Below are 21,628 nucleotides of genomic sequence, written 5' to 3'. Positions count from 1 at the left end.
AGCACCCCAACCCGGCCCGGAGTCAGGCCCAACTGCAGTCAGTGCCGGCCCAGAACCAACCCCCTCCCAACTATGCCGCCGATGCAAACCAGACCCCCCCCCCCACCCTCACCCAACACCCACATTCAGACACTCCCGGACCCATTCTCTCATCCCCACCCCAACCCCGGACTCCCCGACCACCCACCTGTCAAAGCCTTGAGGAGAGGGGTGCCAGCCACTAGTGCTGCTGCTCCCTTGACCCTGTGTCTGAGAAGGCACACTGTGCCAGCTCTGGATTGCACATGGTCAGGCAGCAGCAAGAGAAGGCCATGGGCAGCTTCCTCTCTCACTGCCCGGAGACAAATGGCATAGCGGGAAGCCCACGCTCAGGACATGGAACTTCAAGCCAAATTCCAGGATGGTTAGTAAAGCTAAAGCAGAGGGACCTGGGTGTATATGTGCCTAAGTCATTGAAGGTGGTAGGACAGGTTGAGAGCGCGGTTAATAAAGCATACGGTATCCTGGGCTTTATTAACAGGGGCACAGGGTACCAGAGCAAGGAGGTTACATTGAACTTGTACAAGACACTAGCTTGACCTCAGCTGGAGCATTGCATCCAGTCCTGGTGCCACACTTTAGGAAACGTGTGAAAACATTGGAGAGAGCGCAGAAAAGATTCGCGAGAATGATTCTGGGGGTGAGGAACTTCAGTTCGGTAGATAGATTGGAGAAGTTGGGGCTGTTTTCCTCAGTGAAGAGAGGGCTGAGAGAAGGTTTGATAGAGGTGTTCGAAATCATGAGGGGTCTGGGCAGAGTAGATAGGGAGGAGCTGTTCCCACTTGCGAAAGGGTCGAGAATGAGGGCGCACAGACTTTAAAGTGATTGACAAAAGAGGCAATAGAGAGATGAGGAGAAAATATTTCACGCAGCGGGTGGTTAGGGTATGGAATGTACTGCCTGCGAGTGTGGTGGAGGCAGATTCAACTGGAGCATACAAAAGGGAATTAAATTGTTGTCTGTGAAGGAGGAATGTGCAGGGTTATGGGAGAAGGAGGGAGAATGGCACTAAGTGAATTACTCATTTAGAGAGTCGGTGTAGACACAATGAGCCGGATGACCTCTTTCCTGGCTGTAAAAATTCAGTGTTTGTGTTTGATTTGAGTCACAAACGATCATGCAAATCCTCCTTTCCCCATAGCCCTGTTCTTCCTCCTCTTTGGATAATTACCCAACACCTTTCGAGTGCCTCAGTTGAACCTGCCTCCACCAGACTGTCAGGCAGCGCATTCCAGATCCTAACCCCGCACGCTGCGCAGACACATATTTCCTCTCCTGGGCGAGGTGGAAAAGGCAGGTGATTGGGAACGGCTGAGTTGCTCTTGGGAAGACCTGGCACAAATACAATGGACCGAATGCTCTCCTTCTGCGCTATAACCACTCTATGATTCAATGATTCCATGAAATGTGCCCTTTGGCCTTCAAAAGTAATTAAATAGCAGAGAGTCAAGATTAACGAGCCGATAATTAAATAATACCACAGAGAATTTCTTCAAGAAACCCTATAAATGAAAATGATTTATTACCTTTCTGATCTATAGTCTTTCCATGAGAAATTAAAGGTACCAGCAAGATAGATAAGACATTAATGGAGGGCAAGGACTTGTGGGGGTGGGGGGGGGGGAGAGGAATGTGGTAGAAGTGGTGCGACTCTTTGGTCAGATGGGCAGAGCGGCGAGATACGGGCCGGAATTTTCCAGCCCCTCACCCCGGCGGGATTCTCCCGGTTCCACCGATGCGAATGGAGATTTCAACGGCTCTCCGGCCCCACCGGGGGTGGGGGGTGGGGGGGGTGGGGGGGGGACCCGCCGCAGGGGTGGAGCTGGAAGATTCCGGCCGCGGTCAGCGCCTCGCTGGGAGCCGTGAATTGGCACGGATTCCCTGCGAGACAACTTTCCGCTCGGAGTGCCAGTTCACGCAGCAACAACCATCGTGGATTTGCCCGTACGCTGGGCAAAATCGTTTGCCTTCCCAAACTTGACAAAGCTGCAAAGTAACGTGTCCGCCAGGCTGCGGCTAACGTGAGACGCGAGAAATGGGAGGAAGCCCAGTTTGCTCAGTTCCGGCAGCTCTGCCAAACTGGAATTTTCTGCCCCTTCCCCTCTGACAGCAAAACCCACACTGGGCGCAGACAAAACTGCACAACTGCAAAAGTCTTTGTGAGTCAAAAGTCTAAGTGTCCTTACCTCCAGCTTAGTAACAGCTTTGCAATGCTTGGGATAATTACTTTCCCACACGAATGGTTTCTTAGTAATTTCAGACATCTGAAACGAAAAGCAGTGAAAGTTTTATGTAATCATTTCTGTTCTAATTTCTAATACAAGGATTAGCGAGTTGTACAAAGAGTCGCTTGTACCTACCGAGTAACAGGATACTTGGGAGTAAATCAGAAGGCAAGAGTTCATTTTCACAGTTCAGGCGCGTTGTATGAGCCATTTACAAACTACTTTTGAACCAATAGTTTCAATTCTGTTCAGGAATAACACTTAAAAGTGTCATTATCAATGCTCTGCTTCTTTTTAAGTTTTAAAAGATGTCGAGGTCTTACCATGTAGCTCTAAGCATGTTTATATTCTGCCAAAGCTTTCAGAAACCTAATCCCATCCCTTCTAATCTTGGTTACCAACGACTCTAGCATAGATGTTCAGTCTTAAGCCAGAATGAAACCTAAATGGCACATGCCAGGTGCCTTGATGACCCAGTGAAAAGAAAGTGGGGGGGGACTTTTGCATTTATATAGTGCATTTCACAACCTCAGGGCATCCCAAGGTGCTTTGATCAATTATTTTTGAGGCGCAGTTGCTATTTTAGGGGTGCATGGCAGCCACAATGTGCACAAGAAGGGCCCACAAACAGCAATGAGACAAATGCTCAACTAAACTGCATTGGTGGCATTGTTTGAGGGCTAAATATTGTCCCTGTTCTTCTTCAGATAGTGCCAAGGGATCATTAACCTTCCTTTAAGGGGAGGCACCCTTTAATATCTCATCCTGAGAGACAGCACTTCTGCCGTTGCAGCATTCCCTCAGTACTACACTGGCGTGCCACCTTTGATGGATGTGCTGAAGTGTCTGGAGTGAGGTTTCAGCCCACGAATTTCTGACTCAGAGGAAGAGACTGTCCTGGGACTGAGAGGGCGAGGTTGCATGGCACGCATTGTCTTGGTCCCGGTCCTGGGAAGGGGAAAGTCTGTCTGGGCAGTGAGGGCATGGTATGGAGGGTGTGATCAGTTGGTGAAAATCTTTGGTCCTGGGGGTTGGAGGCTTTGTACTGGGAGGCAGATGCCACATCCGCAGTGAGGGAGGCATCCGCCACCTGTAAGTCGAGAGTTGGAAAACCATGGGGTGGTATTGGATGGCCTCATGTCGTGGGGGAGGGCTCTCCTAGAAAGCCATGGCACATGTGGCCTCGAGAAGGGGAAGGCTCAGATTGACCAAAGGCATGGGGACATCAATATTAAAGGGCTCAGGGGGAAGGACAGGAATATCACCGTGAACAACGATGGGTTCTAGGGTCACTGGAGAGGCTGGAGAGTGATAGGAGGTAGGGGAATTTGGATGTGGTGTGGATGGAGGAAGATGGGAGGGATTTGGTGGGTGATAGCTGGTCTCCCAGAAGAAGTGCAACAGCACCATTTTCAACAATACTTTGGAATGATGCAGCTGCAAAGTAACACTAGAAAAATAATCGCCTGGGGAGGAATCTGAGGGCGTGTGGGAGGAGTCAATGACTACAGTTTTAGGCTGATTGAATAATTATTGGCTAAAGACGTGGAGATCAGCTGAGAATTGTTTACTTTTGTCAAATGCCAATTGAAGGAGTTTTTTTATTCATTCACAGGATGCAGGCATCACTGGCTAGGACAGCATTTATTGCAAATCCCTAAATGCCCTTGAGAAGGTGGTGGTGAGCTGCCTTCTTGAACCGCTGCAGTCCCTGTGGTGTAGGTACACCCACAGTGCTGTTAGGGAGGGAGTTCCAGGAGTGTGACCCTTAACTCATTAAGGCTTGGGGCAATATTTCATTTGGTCTGATTGGCCACGGGTCTGTCACAGAGGCAAGTAAAGAGGGAAGGAGGATCAAACCATTGGGGGAGTCACGGCTGCTGGACATAAGCAACATGCTCAATACAAGCCTCCACATTATCAGTTGAACGGTCAAGGCTTACAGGCCAGAGTGCTTGCGGTCATGAAGGTTAGGCTAGTGTCGAGGCTGAAGGAGGCAGGATGACAATAGTGTAACTGTGGGTGAGAGCAGATGGCTGTATTCACCCTGATCAAAGCCTCTTTGTTAGTGCACAGTCATGTTAGAGGGGGATGCTTACCCACTTCAGGATGTGCTTCAGCTGCGAGGAGTGGCATGGGGCTGCCATGTCAAGGCTTAGGGCAGCCCAAGGGCTTCACACTGGCTTTTTGGCTTGGAGATGGTGGGAGAGGGTTGGAGGGGAATGTCCAATAATGTCTCTAATTTATCCACCCACAGATACAACAAGGAGTGCAGAATGCAGGCTGCAGTCGACGCTGCCTTCTTGATAGCTTTGATGCGAGTGAGGAGAAGAAGGGCCTGTTGCCATTTGGCACAGCTCGGGGAAGACCGGTCGCCCTGAGGAACAGAAGCCAGAGGAGCCCCTGGAAGACTCAGATGCTGACGAGGAGGGACCTAATCCATGGAGGCGTTTGGCGTGAGTAAGGGTCTACAGAAGACGTCTCTTATACATGGAGACGAACGAAAGACAGTGTTGCAGACGCCTTTACCTGTCTAGGGATGTGGTGACTGATAGTTAAGCAGAGGTGGTGGTGTAGCGGTATTGTCATTGGACTAGTATTCTAGAAACCAAGGGTAATGCTCCGGGGACCAGGTTCTAATCCCACCCTGGCAGAGGGTGAAATTTGAATCCAATACAAATCTGGAAATGAAAGTCTGATGATGACCATGAAATCATTGCTGATTGCCATAAAAACCCATCTGGTTCACTAATGCCCTTTCAGGAGGGAAATCTGCCATCCTTACCTGGTCTGGCCTACATTGACTCCAGACCCACAGCAATGTGGCTGACTGTTGAATGCCCTCTGAATAAGGGCAATTAAGGATGGGTAATAAATGCTGGCCTAGCCCATGGCACCCCCATCCCATGAACAAATAAAAAAAAACAGCTGCCACACTATCTGTGAGGATCTCACACCACACGGTCCTGGAGACCATCCAATGCTGGTTGCTCTAAAGGTGACCATCATACTCAACTTTTTAGCCAACGGTTTGTTCCAGGGCTCCACTGGGCACCTATGCGGGATCTTACCATCACCATTCATTAATGCGTAAGGAAGGTGACCAATGTCCCCTTCAGTAAAGCACACAATTACGTGCAGTTCACCATGGATGAAGCAAGCCAGACTGCCAGAGAAGTGGGATTTGCTGCGATCTGCAGCTTCCCACACATGCAAGGTTCCATTGGCTGCGCACACGTGGTCCTAAAGATTCATTCATAGAAAAAGATTCCACTCTCTAAACATTCAGCGGATCTGTCATCACCTTAAACTGATCATGCATGTTTGTACCGGGTACCCTGAAAGATCACACAACTCCTACATCCTGAGGCACTCCCAGGTGCCACAGATCTTTGAGAGTCCGCAGCACTTAGAGGGTGGGCTCCTCAGTGTTAAGGGTACCCCCCAAAAGACATGGTTAATGATGCCCGTTCGACTTCCACAAAGTGCATCTGAGGAGAGATGTAATGCTGCACATTCAGCCACAAGACCCTTAAGAGAGTAGACTACTGACATCTTAAGGATGCATTTCAAGTGTTTGGACTGATCTGGCGGGACTCTACAATACTCACCACAGAGGGGGGGTCCCGCATCATCATTGTTGGCTGCGCCCTACACAACCTCACGCTGCAAAGTGGGGGATGAGTTGCCAGATGGAGACATGGAAGAGATGCAAAACTCCTCGGGCGAGCAAGATATGGGACGGGATGAATCTGAAGAGGGTGAGGATCGAAGAGGCCATTGCACAAGCATAATACAGAAGATGCGATCATGAGACCCTCATAACAACAAAGTTCCAGGAGGAATAAGGTGAAGAAAAACTGATATGAACGCAGCTTTCCTGTCACATCAATGCAGGGTGGACATTAATACCTTCATTGTCATCATCAACATCTGACTAAAGGTCATCAATCTCCAAAGGATTAGTCACATTCAAACCTAATGTTGGGCTCATCAATGAATGCCTAAGCACCCTAGGGAGCATGTGGCCATTGTGTAATGATAAGCACTCCACCCGCGCCCACTCTGAAGCAACTACACATAGCGCAGTCCTTTCAACCATGAGGCCAAAATTTCACTGGCCATAGCAGCCTTCAAGAGGCAGGAACGCTACTGAAAACATCAGTGCAGTCATGGCAGTATGACAGGAGCTTAGCATGACGCCTATAAGAGGAAAATCATCTGTCAATGGTGCTCACTTGACCGTGTGAAGACAAAGCTAAACCTTCCCAAGCTGCATCTCCCCAACCGCCAGCTCTCATGCATCATTAATGCTGAGGCCACAACTTGACGCTGAGCCCCAGGATGCCATTGCTCCTCAGAATGCTGTGATCTGTCACTCTACAGCATGGAAGCAAACATGTTAGTTAGGTTACCTTCGCTAGCACAAAGAATGCTACAAAAGGATCATCGTGTGATTATTGACAAGCACCCGTGACCCTACATACATCAGAAGCCTCTCAAGTTAACTCCCAGCATTGCCTTGGCATGTGGGAGAGATGTGGCCCCATCAGTATTGACAAATCATTCAATGATAACTTAGTCCCCTCATCAATACTGAAAAACAGTCAGGACATGTGAAGGGACCTCGCCTTAACCCTTTACAGTCCTCCACATTTTTCATTTCACAAACTCCAATATTTACGAGGAGCACTAAGACACGATGCTGAGAGGTTGTTTCCCCTTGCAGGAGAGTCTAGGACCAGAGGGCATAATCTCAGAGTAAGAGGTCACCCATTTAAGGCAGAGATGAGGAGGAATTTCTCCTCTCAGAGGGTAGTGAATCTGTGGAATTCTTAACCGCAGAGGGCTGTAGAGGCTGGGTCGTTAAGTATATTTAAGGCTGAGATAGACAGATTTTTAATCAGTAAGGGATTCAAGGGTTATGGGGAAAAGGCAGGAAAGTGGAGTTGAGGATTATCAGATCAACCATGATCTCATTGAATGGCAAAGCAGACTCGATGGGCCGAATGGCCTACTTCTGCTCCTGTGTCTTATGGTATTATGGTCTATGCATAGGTTATCCAATCCATCTCACTTGTCCTTCTGTGAAGTAGCAGAGGGATTCCACCAAGCCACGCTAGGCAGCTCTTCAGGTGCCAAATGATACCCTCACAGAGACCAGCATCAGCAGAATGGGCACGGACCTCTGACAACACATCCTCATTGCCAACTAGTGGATATTTCAATTGACGCTGAGTGGAACCAACCTGAGCATTGCTGAGAAAAGACATTCTGTTGAAGCTTTCCATCTTGTACTCATCAGGACAATCGCACGAATACTAATGTCATGGGAAACAACAACTTTATACCATATGACAAGAGAGCGCTGATTGGTTGGAACCAACTTCCTTTGCTCTGCATCGTGCAGGTGGAGAGTGGAAACAAAGAAAGGAATAATGTTCCAGCATAAACGTGGTAATGAAATATGGCTGCAGACAGGCATTAAAGACAACGGTGCTCAATGATCAATAATAATGTGACCAAAACATTACAGTCAGCAAATGAAACCATTGCAAAATTCACCTGGTTGAAATGACTCCAACACAGGTTGGGACAAATACGTATAACATTCACAAAAACAGATTTCAGTGCTGCTGCATCAGGGAAATCACTAACCTTCCAAGAGCAATTCTCATGAGGTCACATAATATGATCCTCTGATGCGAGGCTTACATGTGCATTGTCCAACATCATGTTCATATAGGAACTGCTTTTGTTCAGGTCACTGATGTGGAGCTAAAGGCAACTGACTTGAGATGACAAAACAAAAACAGAATTACCTGGAAAAACTCAGCAGGTCTGGCAGCATCGGTGGAGAAGAAATCAGTTAACGTTTCGAGTCTTCATGACCCTTCGGCAGAACTGAGTATAGTTAGGAGAAAGGTTAAATACATTGAGTGAGAAACACGATGGGAGAGAATTGAACTCGGGGTGGGGGGGAGGGGGGTTGGGGGGGTGGGGGGAGAGGGGGTGCAGGGGGCACATCTGGTGCCCTTAAATGAATGTGCAACGTTGCATCACATGAGGGCTGTTAGTTTCCTGAGACTTTGAGGCAGAAAGGTGAAATGTATTTACAAAGGTGAAAAGTATACTCAGTGATTGAAACCCCATGCCACCATTGTGCTTTCATAATGCCTTAATTTTTCTAACTCTACCGCTACATCTTGGTGCAGACCCAACATCCACAGCAGAGGCATCCTGCTGGCTGCTATGCTCTGTTGTCTGAGAGGACTTTGGCGGGTATCCTCTGGAGGCCCAGGGCCTTGAGGGTTCTGGGTCTGGCTCTGGGTCTCATGCTGTGGGGCAGGTGCACCCTCCTCGGCCTGACAGCTGGACTTGATGGGGTCACAGGCAGAGGGGATTTGGGGTGGCTGGACACCCATGGGTGAATGGGCGATCATCTGGGTGAATGTCCCCTCCCTGACTCTTTGAGTAGAAGAGGCACCTGGAGAGATGTCAAGGTGTCCCGTCCCCCTCTTGCCTAGCCATTGATGGATGCGTGGCTAGAGTGATGGAGTGTAGGTCCAAGTACAAATCTGGCAGGAACTGCAGGACCTGGGTCTCCAAGACGACTGCCACCCTTCCAATGGAGACTTCGATATGCCCGCATGCTGGAGGCACGACATCAGACAGAACATGGACAGACTTTTCCATCCTTCATTCAAGATTGGTGACAACCTCTGACAACGCTGCCCGATGCTCCCCTGCTTGTCTTTGCATCTCCAACATGTCTCTTAGGGCTGATTGCAGAGGCTCATCATCTGACTCAGTCTGTGCAGGGGCCTGGTCACCAGCAGTCCTTCAAGAGCCAGAGACCTCAGCTATCACTGCCTCCGCCTGCTGTGGACCAAAATCTGTGGTGTGCTCACCAGATAGTGACCTCGAGCTTACTCTAGAACTAAGACCCACCGAGGTGTGGGTCTCTGCACTGATGGAGAGGGGAGATGACTGCAGTGACGGGTCTTCTACAAGTGGATCCTCAGCCTCGGCTGGGGCTGGGGCTGGGGCACTGACCAGAGGACGTCAGTCGTGGGGATGGCCAAGTTGTGCTACTAATGATAGAGTTGATCTGCAGATACTTCTTGAGTGGAAACTTTAAGTTTATTTACAATATACTCAGCAGCAACTACTAATGTGTTTTCACCTCTTGCTCTATCCCTACACTGACACTTAGGTAGCCTGCGACACTCTCCTATTGATTACTACAGGTCATGTGATCTTGCCTAACAAGTATTATTCTTAAAGGTACATTGCACACTAAATAATACCATAATTATTACATTCCTCCCCCTTTAACTCGGCTATACATTTTATATTTACAAGTACAAATTTTTCGAGGTAAAATAATATTTACACTGGGTAAGGAATTTACAAGTTCTGTCTTTCAGGTGGTTTCCTGGTACATGTGGAACGTTGCAGCTCCACAACTTCAGATTCATTGTCAGGAACCTCCTTTACCGGAGTTGCCTGAACATCGGGTGCTTCTGTGGGCACTTGCAGTTCTGTATCCTCAACTCTTACAGGAACATCAGACATGTCAGTCCTGGGTTGAGTATCCTCAACAGGAAATGCAGACCTGGTCATCGTCACTGGTGGAACCAAATCTTGGTGATTTGTCTCTCTCTTCCTTAAATGGTCCACATGTTTACAGATGATCCGGCCTTCCACCTCCATGTGGTAAGATGGAGGCCCAGTCACTGCACTTATTTCACCCGGTAACCACTTTGGTCCTTCCCCGAAGTTTTTCATGTATACCGGCTCTCCCACTATGATTTCCTCTCACGACAATGCCAGTCATGTCTAGTTTTCTGGCTTCCCGGACTCCCTTCCACCTTCCCCTCTAAATTCGGCATTATTAAGCTCAATCTCGTCCTGAGATGGCGTTTCAACAATAACTCCGCAGGTGTGACACCTGTTGTTGTGTGAAGGATGGTCCTGTAATGAAAAAGAAAGCGCGCTGGCTTGGTTGCCAAGGAATCGCCAGTAAACTTTCTCATGCCTGCCTTGAATGTTTGAAATGCCCTTTCGGCCAGTCCATTTGAGGAAGGGTGGGTACGGTGCAGTTTTCAGTGATACCGATGACGCTGATAAACCGTTGAAACTCAGCACTCGTAAATGCCGTGCCATTATCGGAAACGACTACTTCTGGTAGTCCGTGAATGGCAAAACTCTGACGTAGTTTCTCAATTGTGGCAGCCGACGTTGGTGACTTCATCTCATATACATCCAATCATTTTGAATGGGCATCAACAATGAGCAGAAACATTGTTCCCAGGAAAGGTCCAACATAGTCAACGTGTAACCGCACCCAGGGTCTACCTGGCCACTCCCATGGGTGTAATGGAGCTGTCACTGGCAACTTTTGCAGTTGCTGACATTGCACACAGTGCTTTACTAAACTCTTTATTTCGCCATCCATCCCAGGCCACCATAGATAGCTGTGTGCTATGGTCTTCATTCAGGAAATTCCTGGGTGGGCGCTGTGCAGTTCAATTAAAAGTGGCTCCCTTCCCTTTGGAGGAGCTATCACTCATGCACCCCACAATAGGATGCCATCCCGGCTGGTTATTTCATGTCTTCTGTTGAAGTAAGCTTCATTTCGTCAGGTACAGGATCCTGTGACCAGCAATGTAGCACTTGTTCTCATATTTGAGATGGGACTAGGTCCCGACTTGTCCAGCCTCTGATCTGTTGAGCATATACCGGTGAGGAATCTAAGAAATTTAACAGTAAAACAAGTTCCTGTGGAACTGGGACATGCTCATTGTTTTCTTGTAAAGGCAAACGACTAAGGGCATCGGCGTTTGCGATTTGATTGCCAGGCCTATGTGCGAAAGTGTATTCATGTGCTGCCAGAATTAAGGCCCATCATTGTATTCTTGCTGAGGCTATGGGTGGTATAGCCTTGTCCTCACTAAACAATCCTAGCAATGGTTTGTGTTCTGAAACAATTGTAAAATGACAGCTGTGTACGTACTGGTGAAATTTCTTGACACCAAAGATGATGGACAGGCCTTTTTCTATCTGCGAGTATCCCTTTTCTGCTGTGGTGAATGTTCTTGATACATAACCGATTGGCCGTTCCATGCCGTTGTCCATCCAATGAGAGAGCACTGCTCCCACTCCGTAGCGAGATGCGTCACATGTCAGCACCAATTCTTTTGGTCTGGTTATAATGCACTAATAGGTTAGACGTGTGCAACAATAGTTTCACCTTTATGAAAGCTTCTTTCTGGGGGGCCTCCCAAGACCAACGTTGGTTCTTTTTGAGTAGAGAATGCAGAAGGGCCAGCACTGTAGACAAATTGGGTAAGAAATGCCCATAATAGTTGATCATTCCTAGGAATGGTTTGAGCTCTGAGACGTTCTTTGGTGCAGGTGCCTCTTTTATGGGTCTCACTTTCCCCTCAACCGGGTGGAGGCCCTATGAATCTACCCGGTGACCCAACTAGATTACCCACCTCGCTTGCAACCTGCACTTTTTTTTAAAAGCATTCCAACTTGCAAGAAAAGTTTTAAGACTTCTAAGTTTGCCAAATGCTCTTTTTCATTGAATCTTGTCACCAATATATTGTCTAAATAGGCTACAAGCAGGAGCAGACCCTGCAGTAAACTTTCCATTGTTCTCTGAAAGGTAGCACGAGCAGAGGAGACACCGAAAGGCAATCGTGTTTATTGGTACAACCCTTTGTGGATATTAATTGTGACAAATTCCCGGGAGGTATTATCCACTCTAATTTTTGATAAGCGTAACTCATGTCAAGCTTTGTGTATATTGTCCGCCCTACCAACTTGGCGTACATGCAGATCTTTGATTTTTAGAAGGGGGAACATACCTTCAGATACTTGAACAATGGTCTAGCTTAGCTACTTTATTAACTGTCAGTTTGTAGCCTTTACAAACTTGGACACTTTGGCAGGTTTAAGGGCGGAGACAATGGGTGCGACCCATTCTGAGAACTGCACAAGCTGTATGACGCCTAGTTTATCTAGTCTGTTCAGTTCAATGTCAACTTTTTCTCGCAGGGTATGTGGCACCAGCCTCACCTTCACAAAGCGAGGGGTTGCTTCTGGATCCACGTGAATCTTGGCCTGCTGATCCTGGATTTTCCCCAGTTCGCCCTTGAAGACAGTGGTGTACTTTCTAAGTAGCTCTGGTAGCCCACTTGCTCTCAACTAGAAAATTTCAGACCGTTCTAACATAATCTCCTTTGACCAACTTCGCCCAACTAGGCTCGGCCCTTCACCTGCTACCACCATCAAGGGTAGCTTTGCCGATTGACTCCCATAACAGACAGTTACTCTGTTTATGCCTTTTACTTGAATGCCTTCACCTGTATATGATTTTAGCTTGGCATCTGTATCTTCTAAACTTAATTGATGTTCACCATTATTCAAGTATCTGAAGGTATGTTCCCCAATTACTGTAGTGGAAGTTGCCATGTCCATTTCCATTCTAATAGATTTGCCATTTACTTTCACTGTGACAAATATTGGTTCTGTCTTTCCAACTTTCAGATTAAACAACGAGTAAATATCTGAATTTGTTGTTTCAGGCTCTTCAACATTGTAGATTTCATTGGGCTTCTTCTTTTGTTTACAAGCCTGCTTGAATCTTCCTTGCATTGCCTCATTATATGTCCATTTCTATGACAATAATAACATTCGATTTTTTTAAACTGCCAATTGCTAAAAGACTGATTGTTTCCACCTCTATTAAAATTATTCTTCGATTTTCTTTACTCTTCAGCTAGCAGGGGCTGTTTCCCACTTCTCGGCAGAGTCTCGCTTTTTCACGCCTCCTTCGGTTGAGGTTTCCCACCCGGTGTGGGTGACGGCGCCATTTTGCGCACCCTGTATTGTTTTTGAATCTCTTACTGCGCTTTCCATGGCCAGCGCTATTTCTAGCGCCTTCAGACAATGGTCTTTGTTGAACAGTGTGCTCTTTCGCACCGCACGCTAAATGATCTCTGAGCATGTCGTTCAGAGTCATACTGAACTCACAATGTTCCAGTAACTGCTTCAAATTTGTGGCATCGCATGCATTTATCTCAACCGGGGCTCTATTTCGCGAATTAAACCTGAACCTTTGCATCGCGACTGAAAGCTTAAGTTGAAAATGACACTTCACGAGGCAGATGTTTTAAACTCCAAGTTGTGGAGAGCGCAGACCCTTTGAAATCTAAATAATCCCTTCGCTTATCTAAAAATGCAAATTCCCTTCACACCTTACATGCTAAACCAGCATCCATGTTTCCAAGTATCAATCTAGTAAACCTCCTCTGAACAGCCTCCAATGCATTTACATCCTTCCTTAAATAAGGAGACCAAAACTGCACACAATATTCGAGATGTGGTCTCACCAATGCCCTATCAAACAGAAGCATAACATCCTTACTTTTATATTCAATTCCTCTCATAATAAAGGATAGCCTTCTTTAGCCTTCTGAATTACATGCTGCACCTGCATACTAACTTATAGGGCATAGAGGAGAAAATCCCACCCTTAGTGCTTGACTAGGCAGTTTCATACATTGTATTTCACTCACAATCAGTGTCCAAGTATGGCCCATGAATATAGGATGCATACTCACTGGCTTGTTGGAGGGAGGCCAATCTCAGCTTCCGCACAGGAACGATCTCTGATCTCCCCAATCAGCTCCGCCTCCTCCTCCTCAAAGTTGGGGAGGACACGCAACTAGGGTGTCTCCCCTACTCCGGCCTGGGATCTCTCCCTCTTGCTGTGGGCCATCTTGTCCTGCATAAGATGCTGTTTGTGCAAGATCTTACATGAGATGGTGATGTTAAAGTGACTGTCAGACATTCATTGCTGATGTCCCATCTGCGAATAGTGTGTGAGATCTCCGTGGACTCTAACCCTTAGACTGCCTGATGTCCTTATGAGAGTGTGAGTTTGGAGTGAGGAGAAGGTTTATTTACCCTGGTGGATCATTCACCCTTTGCCTGCACTGCAGGGTGGTCCTCTTTTGCTTTGACCAGGCACTGAGGTCCCCGGCCACCTCCTCCCAGACCGCTAAGGTCAGGTGGGTGGCCCTCCTGCTCCTAACCCCCAGAAAGAGGACCTCCCGCCTTTCCTGGACGGCCTAGAGGAGCATCTTCAGGGAAGCCTCACTGAAGCATGGAGCAAAGGGTTTTGTTCGTCTATTCGGCATTGCGTTGTCTACTTCCAGTGCACAGCTGGGCTGCAGCGAGCGACTGTGTGTTCAGGCACCATTTAAATATGGTGCTAGGACCTTCGAGTCCACGGGGAGACGGCAGGGCAGACAAGTCATTGCTCGCCCCGTCACCAGAAGCGCAACATCTGGCGTGGAAATCACGCCAACGCTTCCCACCCGCCATCGCACTTAGTCTCCAAGACGGAAAATACCACCCCAAGCATCCCAGAATTCCTCCTCTGAATGACAAATTAGAGGTGTCTGCTGGAATGTGTGAACGTTGAAAATGAAACGATGTTTTGGTGTGTTTTGGGTTGAGTGGCTTTTTTTTTTTGGGTGTGATGTTGCTACGTTTAATCATAATTTTGCCCAGCACTCACTGTTCAAGTTCATACTTGACACTTGTACGCTACCGCAGGACATCAAAGGCAGCCAGTTTCCACCATCAGCTAACACCTTAAGGTAGGAGGGAAGGTAAAAAAGAGAAAATTCACAGAACGTCCTGTTGCAAGGTACAGGGTTTACACCAGATGATAGCTCCACCAGTCAATAAATGGGAAAGCATTTGACAACGTAAGGAGGGGCAAGCTGTTCCTAAGGCGCATCATTAGAAGTCCCGAACTGGTTGAAAACCTGATAAACTCACACTGATCATTCCACATATTTCCTCAACCATCATTGTTGTTGGCAAAATATTTTTGTTTGACTTTTCAGCTTAGCAGCGGCGGTCCCACTACCCAACCAGGGCAGTGATTTTCACAGTGAGGACATGGCACCATCGTTGGCTTCACTTTTTTTTTCTCCTGCTAATTTGATTAATCTCATTCATTTCATGGAGGGACCAGCATTGTTCCTTTTAGGCCAGAGCAGGTCAAGAAGGAGGCCGAATAGGAGCGTTCAAAATCATGAACGGTTTTGATAGAATAAATAAGGAGAAATTGTTTCCAGTGGCAGGAGGGTCAGTAATGAGTGGACACCCCTCGATTTAAGGTAATTGGCAAAAAAAACTCCTTTTGCGCAGCAAGTTGTTATAGTCTGAAATATACCACATGAAAGGGAGGCGGAAGCGGATTTAATAATAATTTTCAAAAGGGAACTGGGTAACTATTTATAATAGAGAAAATTGAAGGGATATAGAGAAGGGTGGGGGGGCACTAGGATTAATTGAGTTGCTCTGTTAAAGAGCTAGCACAGGGGCACAAAGGGCTGAATGGTCCTTCTGCACTGTAGGATTCTATGATTCCACATTTTCTTCTATCCTCAATCTAATTGTGTTTCACGGGGGGAACTGAGAAGACAGCAGTAGGTTGGATAAAACAATTATTACATCTACCACCACAGCAAATTCTACAGGTGAGTAAAACAAGGGGTCACTGTTTAAAAATAAGGGGTCGCCCATTTAAGACAGAGATGAGAAAAAAGAAAAGTTCTCTCAGAGGGTAGTGAGTCTTTGCAGCTCTCCTCCTCAAGAGGTAGTGGGAGCAGAGTCGTTGAATGTTTCAAGGCTGAGGTAGATATATTCTTGATAAACAAGGGGGTGAAGGGTTACCAGGGGTAGGCGGGAGGTTACAGTCACATCACCCCTGATCTTATTCCTTCACTGTCGCTGGGTCAAAATCCTGGAACTCTCTCCCTAACAGCACTGTGGGTGTACCTACACCACATGGTCTGCAGCGGTTCGAGAAGGCGGCTCACTACCGCCTTCTCAAGGACAATTAGGAATGGGCAACAAATGCTACCCTAGCCAGCGAAGCCCACATCCCATGAATGAATATTAAAAAATGAATGGGAGAGCAGGCTTGAAGGGCCGAGTGGCCTACTCCTGTTCCCAGTTCGTGTGTTCAAAGCTTCATGAGCAATTAAAAATAAATAAGTTAATTTTAAAGGAAGCTGTGCAAGAGGTCTAGGCCACGGACTCTGCCAGTATTGTATCCTGGCCTCCAGAATCTGGGTTCAAATCCAGTCAAGAACAAGCAGGTCAAAGTAACATTCCGAGCTCCTACTTAGTCTTAACTGTAATGTCCTTGTGCAAGCAGTATCACACAAAGATTTTCCTGTGAGCATAAAAAAAATCTCTGTTTTAAAAAATGCACAAACGCTACAATCATGGTCTTATTTCACTCATCAAATATTCCCAACATTAGAGCTCGTTTTAATCCCGCACTCATTTTACAGTGAAAAACACCACCATTCTCAACTCTTGCTACCAAGTTGGTGCACTCACATCTGTGATACAAAGGGGGTTTTTATGTGTCTTTAAATGAATCTGTTTCTAGGATTGGTCTAGCCCTCAGAGGGTGGTGAATCTTTGGGTGATGAATTCTCTATCCCAGAGGGCTGTGGAAGCTCAATCGTTGAGCATGTTCAAAACGGAAATCAATAGATGTCTGGAGACTGATGACATCAAGAGATATTGGGGATAGTGGGGAAAAGCGGGGTAGAGGTAGACGATCGGCCATGATCTGTTTGAATGGCGCAGCGGACTCAATAGGCCCAATCTGGCCTACTCCTGTTCCTCAGACAGTGATTCTCCAACTCGGTTGTCCATGGGTCACTCAGGTGGAGCAAAAGACTCCGCAGGCCGCCTACCGGGCCTAACCTGCCCACTTTCGCTTGCAAAGGACCTCAATAGAATTAATGGGACGGATGGCGCTGCTTTTGATGGGGCACCAACGGGGTGATGCCCGGTTCCAAGCTGGAGAGCTCCAGCCTCACGTCTGGCTCCACGTTCAGCCCGTTCTTTGTTCTCGGCCCCGCGAGTGTCAAAAACCCAGCCTTGCCGCTGTATCTTGTGACTGTAACAGAAATCTCGCTTGTAAAACTGCATCGTTGCTGTGCCACACACCTGGGAGCCGGACTGGCTGTGTGAAGTTACCCAGGCGGTGGAGGGTGAGGGTTCTGGCCCATTCTCTCATATTGGCCTCGGCCGTGGCATTGCACAGCAGTGTCTTCAATTCTGGGGCAGCCCACGGACTACCTGGAAGACCCTCACAGACCACCAGTGGGCTGTGAACCCCCCCCCCACCCCCTTTGAGAAGCATTGGTCTAGGATGTGTAAATGAAACTCTCGCAGCTGTGACAAATGCTGTGGGGTGGACTGGAAGTATTTGCAATTAGCGTCCATTTACTTGTTCAGATTTGAAGTAATTATTGTTGTTTATTAACATCCATATGAATGTCCGAATATCGGATCTGATGTTGAATCGTCTGCTCTCTCCGTTGGATGTAAAGGATCCTATGGCACTATTTCAAAGAGAAGCAAGGGCATCCTCCTCAGTGAATTGGCCAATATTTATCCCTCAATCAACATTGCAAGAACAGATTACTGGTCATTATCACATTACTGTCTGTGGGATCTTGCCTTGCACTTAGCGGCTGCCTTGTTTCCTACATTGCAACAGTGACGACATTTCAGAATTACTTCATTGGCCGTAAAGCGCTTTGGGCCGTCTTGAGGACATGAAAGGTGCTATATAAATGCAGCTCTTGGTATTGAAGGCAGGTCATGAGAGATGCACAGAGACCAATTACACTTTGTCTCTACGCAAAAATTGCTGCCTTGTTGGGTGAGCGTATTAATGTAGTGACGATGTTACTGCAGACAGCAGTCGCTTTGCTTTCTTGTAGGAGCTGATTCTCATTCTCGCCTTGACCCGCCTCTTTGGATGATAATAAGCAGAATGTCTCTCGATTGACGAGGTTCACTTTCGGCAGGAAAAAATCATCAGCGTTTCGCAAATCAATCATATAGACATCAGTCCCAACTGGTTCCAACAATAACTTACATTGATGTAGTGCCTTCAGAGTAGGACATTCTCGCAAAGCACGATACAGAAGCTTAACCGGACACAGATTACCACCTAGACTAAGAAGGGGGGGAACTAGGTGACGTGATTAAAAGCTTGGTCAAAGGGGGTAGGTTTAAAAGGGCTCATAAAGAAGGAGAGAGAGGTGGAGAAGTGGAGAAGATTAGGGAGAAAATTCCGGAATTTAGAGGCTAGACATTTAAAGTGAGCAGAGGGGGTGCATGAACTGCCAGAGAAGGAGGGACACAGAGTTCTGGGAGAGTTTGTGGGGCTGGAAGAGGTGACAGAGTGAGAGAGAGAGAGGGAGAGACAGGTGAGACCAATGAGCAATGAGGTAGGTAATTGTCCATAGTCCATGAGGGACCAGAGGCAACTCTTTCAATTAGAGAGAGACAATTAGTTATACAGACTGAGGGGCACCACTCCACATCAAGCATGGGGCAGGTGAGGAGGAAGATCCCAAGTCTACTTCAGCCAGTACAGGAATTAAAACCGCGCTGCTTGGTGCTATTCTGCACCACACACACGAGCCAACTAGCCAACGGAACTAACCGGTCCCCTTGAACAATCAGAATCTTACAGAAAATGCTGGAAAGACTCAGCAGGCCTGGCAGCATCTGTGGAGAGAGAAACAGAGTTAACACTTCAGGTCGACGACCTGTCATCAGGATTGAATTGGAAGTGGAAGGCCGCAGACCTGAAATGTTAATTCTGTCTCTCTCTCTCCACAGATGCTGCCACACCCACAGCATTTCTCTGTGCTTATTTTGCAATATTTTGCTTTGGAAAGAGAGTGTTTATGCTGCAGGAGCTGGGAACCAGAAGCCAATGGAGGTCAGTGAGGTTGTTGACGACTGGTACATGAGCAGCAGAGTTTTGGATGAGCTGGGGGCTTACGGTGGGTTGATAGTCAAGACTTAAGGCTTTCAGCAGCAGATGGGCTGAGGCAGCGTTGGAGGAAAGCAATATTAAAGAGATGGAGAAAGGTTGTCTTTGTGACGGTGTAATTGTAAGGCTGAAGGCTTAGTTCAGGGTCAAGAATGCAACATGTTAGTCCATAATAAGGCAGTGACTGGGAAGGGGGATGAAATTGCTGGTAAGGCTGGGGTGATGATAGCTGTGTCAATGACAAAGGCTTCAGTCAGCACAATATTTAACTGGAAGAAACTGGGACTCATTCGAGAGTCAATCCTGTACAAACAGACTGACAACCCAGCAGCAACACATGGACAGGTACAGCTTAGTGTTGTCAGTGAACGAGTTGGAACCTGTTGCTCTTGTCATGATGAAGTGACGTGCGTATGTCTAAAATTAATGCTTTCATTCCACTAGCTGGTCAAACATATACTTAACTCCTTTAAAAGGATTTTTTAAAACAAACAAATACTGGCTTAAATTCGGGGTGCGGCCGAAGTGGGAGTGGCAAAGCGGGTGTCAAACCCGCTCCCGGCCAAGTTCGCGCTGTGAACGTGATCTTACGCTGGGTGGCCACTTAACGTCTGCCCAGCATGAAACGCGATCGCCGGATATGTTTTCCGTGCACAGGGATGGGAGTCCATCCAATGGTGACCAGGCAGGGTGTTCAATCAACCGAAGAGGCAGCTCCCTGAAGACTGCCAGGAGTTGTGGGGGAGGCTGAGGGAGCTGTCTGTAAGCTATCCAAAAGTCCTGTGTGCAACCATGGCCTCGGCACTCAGCCTGGTGGTCATGAGAAGGCGGGAGGGCAAGTCGGGCGGGCACTCTGCCCCTCCGCTTCTCAGCTGAGTGCCTGGGAGTGCTGGTGGAGGAGGTCAGCGCCGGGTGGCATATCCTAATGCCCAGGGACGGCAAGAGAAGGCCGCCCCCACCTGACCAAGAAGGCCTGGACAGAGGTCGCCGCCCAGGTCAGTGGGCACGATGTGGTGCGCCGCACGTGGCTTCAGTGCTGCAAAAGGTTCAATGATCTGCTGCGGTCGGCAAGGGTAAGTGCAGAGATGGCATGGACCAGAGCAGAGAACTTAAGTCAGGTGCCCGTTCCTCAGAACGTTCAGAGATCTAAGAGTGTGGATGCCAACTGGCACTGAAGTCTTCCCTGCCAAGGTTGGGATGTTAGTGTGACTGTCTTCAATGCATTGCAGGGTGAGGATGTGCCACAGTGACACGGCCCACTTAATGCCCGGGTGGGAGGGCGGGTGATAGCCAGGAAAGGACCTTCAGGGAGACAGAGCAAGAATGAGGCTATTTTTCCCTGTCAGGAGGAGAGGAGGGGTAACACTGCGGAGCGCCGCAGAGCAGGTGGAGCAGCCAAATCCGTGAATCCTCACAAAGCACGAGAGTGATGCCCTGGAGCCAGAACGCCATTGGCCAGCTCGCTCCTCCGGGCGCGGTGAGGCGGGGGGGTCTCGGGCGAAGGTAAGAGTGCAGGTGACAGATGCATGTGCGGTGGGTACTGGAAATATAACGGGCTCCTCTCACCAGAAACTGAACTCTCATAGCCAGAGAGCCCATTGAAGCTCCAATGCAGATGGCACCATGCAGCAGGTCTCCACCGTCTCCTCAGCCCGCCTAGCGTACAGAGCGACTATGACGGTTGAATGTGCTGATCTTTTGCCTTCCTCCCACAGATGCACCACCCGCAAGAGCCGCCAGCGACCCCGAGGACCCCCCCTTGGAGCTCCAAGGAAGACGTCACACCTGCATCAGCGTCACATCGTCTCTCTGAACCAGGCACCAGCGCAGATACTCACACGTCAGTGAGCATTAGCTATTCAGCTGCGCAGGTAATGCACAGCTAGAAGAGGCAGAGAGGTCCAGGGAGCTGACAGCGGGAGCACAGCTGGAGACCAGGACCATGCTGCGCCTGAGGCAGGTGATGAGCCCCTCTAGAGTCGTCCATCAGGCAGCAGATGCTGGATGTCCGGTGGGATGCGCGGTGAGAACTGGCAGAGATCCATGTGGGGCTGTGTGCCATGGCCTCTATCATGGAGCAGTACATGCAGAACATGAGTTCCGGACGAGGTGAGCCAGGAGGAGGGAGTATGAGGCCTCGCTGTGATGGCTGGGTTCCCCCATGTCCAGGGTATAATAAGTCACACTCACGTGGCCATCAAGGCACCAGCAGGTGAGCCTGGAGCTTTTGTAAACAGAAAGGGCTCCACTCAATGAATGTTCAGATCGTTCATGACCACAGGACACAGATTCTCCAAGATTGCGCCCGTTACCCTGGGAGCTCACACGATGCTTATGTCTTGCGGCACTCACAGGTACCAAGGCTGTTCCTGGCTCCTGCACGACTGGTTGGATGGCTCCTGGGTGACAGAGGCTACCCCTTGAAGAGGTGGCTGATGACCCCACTCCGTCA

At 48.2% G+C, this 21,628-nt stretch overlaps 1 protein-coding gene across 8 annotated transcripts in view; it reads right to left on the bottom strand.

Moving 5' to 3' along the window:
- The window catches only part of LOC144673905 (uncharacterized), a 104,287-nt gene that overhangs the window by 64,909 nt on the left and 17,750 nt on the right, over positions 1 to 21,628 (bottom strand). For 5 of the 8 annotated variants that reach the window (XM_078535525.1, XM_078535522.1, XM_078535521.1 and 2 more), the window contains exon 5: positions 2,226 to 2,303. The exons of the other annotated variants lie outside the window; for them this stretch is intronic. In XM_078535525.1, coding sequence (XP_078391651.1) covers positions 2,226 to 2,303 — 78 coding nt within the window. The remainder of the gene's footprint in view (positions 1 to 2,225; positions 2,304 to 21,628) is intronic. 8 annotated transcript variants of the gene reach the window in all.

This window comes from Cetorhinus maximus, chromosome 3 (genome assembly GCF_964194155.1).
Source record: "Cetorhinus maximus chromosome 3, sCetMax3.hap1.1, whole genome shotgun sequence".
NCBI lineage: Eukaryota > Metazoa > Chordata > Chondrichthyes > Lamniformes > Cetorhinidae > Cetorhinus > Cetorhinus maximus.
The sequence above is the reverse complement of the archived record's forward strand: the minus strand, read 5'-3'. Positions and strand labels throughout refer to the sequence as shown.